The sequence below is a fragment of the Maniola jurtina genome, chromosome Z (genome assembly GCF_905333055.1).
Source record: "Maniola jurtina chromosome Z, ilManJurt1.1, whole genome shotgun sequence".
In the NCBI taxonomy this organism is placed as follows: domain Eukaryota; kingdom Metazoa; phylum Arthropoda; class Insecta; order Lepidoptera; family Nymphalidae; genus Maniola; species Maniola jurtina.
The window spans coordinates 14,517,732-14,522,963 of NC_060058.1; the positions used below are offsets into that span (position 1 = coordinate 14,517,732).

The 5,232-nt window shown below is 38.8% G+C and overlaps 1 protein-coding gene across 1 annotated transcript; it reads right to left on the minus strand.

The window, feature by feature from the left end:
* Positions 1-438: 438 nt before the first annotated feature.
* Positions 439-4,808, minus strand: LOC123880254. The gene is made up of 3 exons (XM_045928281.1): positions 4,578-4,808; positions 3,929-4,063; positions 439-2,915 (listed from the first exon to the last, which is right to left on the minus strand). The coding sequence occupies exons 1-3, from the start codon at positions 4,674-4,676 to the stop codon at positions 1,284-1,286; spliced, it is 1,866 nt and encodes a 621-aa protein (XP_045784237.1). The 5' UTR covers positions 4,677-4,808; the 3' UTR covers positions 439-1,283.
* Positions 4,809-5,232: the final 424 nt, after the last annotated feature.

A 5,232-nucleotide genomic window follows, 5' to 3' on the forward strand; every position in this document is an offset into this window, starting at 1 on the left:
AGGATTCTTTCATTTAATAAAAAATAAAGTTGTACAAAAAATTAATTGTTGTGTTCGTTGGTTCTTCTTTTTTTATTTTTGTTTAGATACAAGTTAGTCCTTGACTGCAATCTCACCTGATGGTAAGTGATGATGAAGTCTAAGATGGAAGCGGGCTCACCTGGAAGAGGTACAATAGTTTTTACTTACCTATTTACCTATCCTGCCACCAGACCAGACCAGAGATTTAAAAATATGGGACCTCACTAGGGTCGTCTAAAATCTATGCGTTCAGGCATTCTTTCATTCGATTGAGTTGAAGTTTTTCCATTGTTATCGGCACTTGCGTGAAGGCTTCTGACTGAGATTAATTATTATTTTAATAAAATACCTATTTCTATTCAAATGATTTTTTATTAAAAACTATAAATCAACAAGTATAAAGCTGTGATTGTTGATACAAAATATTCTTAAAAATACGAGATTATTTGACTCATGTTGGCGTTATATAAAGCCGCGAGCAGATTATTCGCAATACAACATGCAATTAAACATGCAACATTTCACAACACACAACAACAAGTGTTCGCGAATCACTATTCATACCTATTATAAATGCAAAAGTTTGTTTGCTTATTGGTTTATTGGATTATCCTTCAATCACGCCGCGATGGATCAATGGATGGACGTGATTTTTGCATGTATATAGCTAAAGACCTGGCGAGATGACGTATGCGCATCTTTGTTCCGCAGAGTTCCCACGGGATTTTTGTCGTGGACATCAGCTAGTACACTGTAAAAACAACTGCAAGCATCACCGTGCATTCGCAGGCGTGTTTTCGTCGGTTCAGTTCTTTCGACGAACACTTTGTATGCGTCCACGTTCGCACGTTCTTTTGCGATGTGACGAAACTTAAGTACATATTAGCCGCGAAATAATTTTAATGGATAGAGAATACAGTAGTACGATTTGTTGATCTCCATCTATGAATAAACTCCTATTTTTTATTGCAGGATGTTCGCGTTGCATTGAATGTTGTGTTGCGAAAAATTTGTAGGTACCAAGCTTTTATTTTTGTTGCTCTAGAGTCATTTTCACTATTATAAGTTTAAAATTATTGCTTCATTTTGTGCATTTAAATGTGAAATGATACAAAATAATAATACACTCTCTCATCTGTTACATTACATTACATTACTATTCTATTACATTACATTAAATATTCACACATCTCACTGATCATAATTAACTAGAGAAATCATTTAATATTTAAAAAAAACTAGGCTTCATATTGAGCAAAGTCCTACAATCTAGTTATTTCGGAGCTTACATTGGTATCTTTCTTTTTGTACGAGTGAGCGTGGTATACAAAGCGCTGCGAGTAATAGGTGGAATGGGATTCCCCTGTACTCTTGGTGGTGCCCACACGACGATAGTACTCGGTGGAGTCGCCGCAGTCGCATGCCAGGCGACTTTCTGAACCACTACTCTCCAAAGGATACTTCGGGACTACGATCAAACTCTCAGTGGATTTAGTCGGAGGACAATGACTGTGGCTCCTGCCATATACAGGGTAGTGGTGCGGCGTCCCGTTCTGCCTGTGAGGGTGCTTGTCTTGGGTGTGATGTTGGCAATCATGATGGGTTTGGGCACTGCGCCCGCTGTGACTTCGTCCGTGACTTTTTGATCGGTTAGGGTGCTTAGCGCTCGTATCTAAATAACCGTAGCCGAAGCCGTAGCCTCCTATAGCTTTCGTTGCTAAATTATCCCATGATTTGGGTTTTACGTGCTGGTGCGAACTATGATATTGAATTTTTGGAGACGATTTTGCTTCTGAGCGGTCATTGTCCCAAAACAGTGTGTCGCTACTTAGAGAAGTACTATAACTAGAAGCTGAGTTATCACAAGGTATAGTAGCGTTACTGGTAGCATATGATTGTAGACTGCATTGGCTTGTTTGGGTCGATTCAGTCGTCAAGTAACGATATCGACTTGAACAGTGACCGGAGCTACAAACTTTCTTTGGGTGATTATACGCGCATGTGTCAGGTTTCTGAGTTGATTTGTCAACTTGCTGGCTTTTCTCTTTTCTTTTGTGTTCCTTAGAACACTCTTTCTTTCGTCGAACTTTCTTTCTAGAGTTAGGTACACAATGTGGATCACAGCAAGGGCTGGCGAGGTCATAGGCCTCGAGACTGTTCGCATCTTGGTTATTATAGACCGGCATACAAGGCGCGCATCCATGACTATGACTGCTTCTATGTGTTTTCGTGTGCTTCCCGATAGCAGGTTTGTACGCCTCGGAGGCGCGATGGCATTCACCAGATGTCTTGACCACATAATGATGGCATTCGCGTCTGTTCCTCGGCGATCCTACGGTTATTACAAAGCCGCCGGTTCGTAAGTTCGGTTGAATGATACAGGCGCCATATCTTGGGTCTAAATACTGATACATGAACACGTTAGTTTGGGGCGGTTTTGTGGCCGTGACGTTCTCACTCGACAGCGTAGGCCGACAGTAAGCGCTATTAATACTATCAGTAATATTATTTTCCTCGCTATCCGAAATAATATCGGATGGAGAAGATTTTTTCTTTTGTGAAGGTAAGCTGTGCGTTTTCCAATTTGTGTCAAAAACTTGTCTCTCTCGAATGCTTAGTTGTTCGAGTTCGCGCATTTTAGACTGCAGAGTACGTTGGATATTGATATACTTGAGGTGGAGTTCCACTTTGCGAACACAGTCTTCGAAGATAACTACTATTCGCATCCGTGAGTCGCAAGCGTTGATGGCAGCGACGATGGTGGCGTGGTCTGCGCGTTCCACGTCCGTTCCGTTGATGGAGAGGATCACGTCTCCCTCCCGCATGCCCGCGGCGGCCGCGGGGCCCTCGGCTTCCACATGGTCCACGTACGTTATCACCTCAATCTCTTGCTCCTACGAACACACCACACATTCACTTTAATTCTATTAGATCGATGAAGATTCCAATTAAAGTAGGTTGATTTTTATCAAAGAATGATATTTAATATGGAACACAGTAAACCACTAAAATATTAAATCAAAGGTTAGCTTTTGTATCGATTGAAAGTTCTCCTGTAATTGGTATAGCTATTACGTAGTTAGATATTATATACTGACATTAGAAAACTTCCCTTTTTAGAGTTCCATACCAAAATGATAATTTATTTAAGCTATTGACAAGAAATTTCAAATAGTTGTATAAAATAGTGGCCCCAATATCATTTAATTAAAAAAAAAAATCGAAAATTATTTCTAATTTAATAAAAAAGGGGGGAAAATCGGGGGTTTGAAATTTCAAAGTAGAATCACTAATACCTACCGTGTGGTGTATCAGTGTACTTGTACATTCTAAAACAGATTATATTTATTTTTATGCATGATTTATCGTGCAAAATGTCGAAAAAAATACCCGAGTACGGAACCCTCGATACGCGAATCTGACTCGCACTTGGCCGGTTTTTAATATCAACAATAAACCTCTATAAACAAAGTTAGTTTTGCGGTTCGTTAACAAACGTGATTCTTACCGTTTTACTTCTTCTGTAGAACGGAACCCCCGGTGCACGAGTTTGATTCGGACTTGGCCGGTTCCTATTTTAATTTATCAAACTTTTCTAGGAAATCTTTTCTAGTTCAAATAGCTATGATATGGAATGCCCTTCTGGCATCAGTTTTCCCCTCCGATTTTAATGTTACATAACTACATTCATTTTTAATGTTACCTTAACTTTTACCTTCAAATCGAGAATGAATAGACATCTTCTAGGCAAGTACGGCAGATCTTAGGCTGCATCATCACTTGCCAGTAGGTCTGAGTGCGACCTAGCGCTAATATAATTTTTAAAACGAAGGTTGGACGAGAAAACGCGTAATGCATTTTTAATTTAAGTAGGTACACTCGTGAATCAATGCAGCTGTTGTAATACCTTTTTGTAATGGATGCCGTAGCTTTGGAGTGTGAATCCGTAGCTACCATTTTTCTTTTCAACAATGATTGTGCGCCTTCTGCAGTCCTCTTCGGATTTTCCTCCAGCACGTTCGGACTTTATTGACTCCCGTATCTAAAATATGGTTACTTATAATCATGAACAATGTATAGACGGGACTGATATATAAAGCTTTGGGTTTAAGATAATTAATTTTAATATATGCACTCGCATTTTTTTAAATATTCGTTTTCAATACGCAACCATGTGCATTCACAAAGCCATATGTGGTTTATGTAGCTTGTTTGAGTATTATAAGTCCATGCTTGTTTGTAGGATTACCATGTCAACAGCTGAGGTCATTGACCTTTAATTTCACATAATGTTTAACGATTGAATTATGTTCCATTGCTCACGCCTTTACGTAGCTAAATCTATTTTTTTTACAAAGAAGGATTAGATCGATATATTTTGTAGACATTATCTAAGGTAAGTATATAGTATATTCAAAATGAAAGTTATCGTACTGAGACGTACACACCCTCAAAGGAAATAATTAAAAGTGAAATCAAAAAATAATCTAGGTGAGGGTGTAAAATGGTACTGAGGTATCTATGCTATTGTAAATATTATTTTCAATTATACTTACAGAGTTATCAAGGGAGTCCTCTTTAGAATCGGTGCTGAGATGTTTTTTACCGTTGCTCATGCTGCTCGGGCATCTTTCGTTAAGCTTTGGCGAACTCATCGTCAGCCTAACCCGCCGAGTGGTACCCACCTGACACTTGCATTACAACCTCACTTGGATTCCCCATCGACTGACGCTAAATTTCCAAAATTGTACCTTACGCCACGATATTAAGACTTCCTTTTAAATAAATCGTGCCGACTTTCAGTGCGGCAAATCATTAAGCCAGCCACGCATGCGTCGAATCTGGGCATGCGGTGTGAGATTATATTTTTTGAAAGCCTTTGTTCAAGCTTGCTAAAAGCAGAACTTATCCCTTGAGCAAATCCGGTAAGCGGTTCAAGTACCTATGCCTCTTCACGAGAGAACGTAATATTTTTCCTTTTGTTACAGGAAAATTAACACAAAAAATAACTTTGTTTCTGGTAAATATTCTTCTTTTTGATTTATCATAACAAGTTTATTACTACAGAATAGAATTCTACTTATACCCAGTTTTTTCGCAAAGAATTAGCCTGCAAATGCACAGTAATCCTTGGCATCATTCCACGTGGTTGTGGTTTGAACAGTAAATGTGTTAATGTAATGTGTTGAAAATAATATTATACAAGTTACA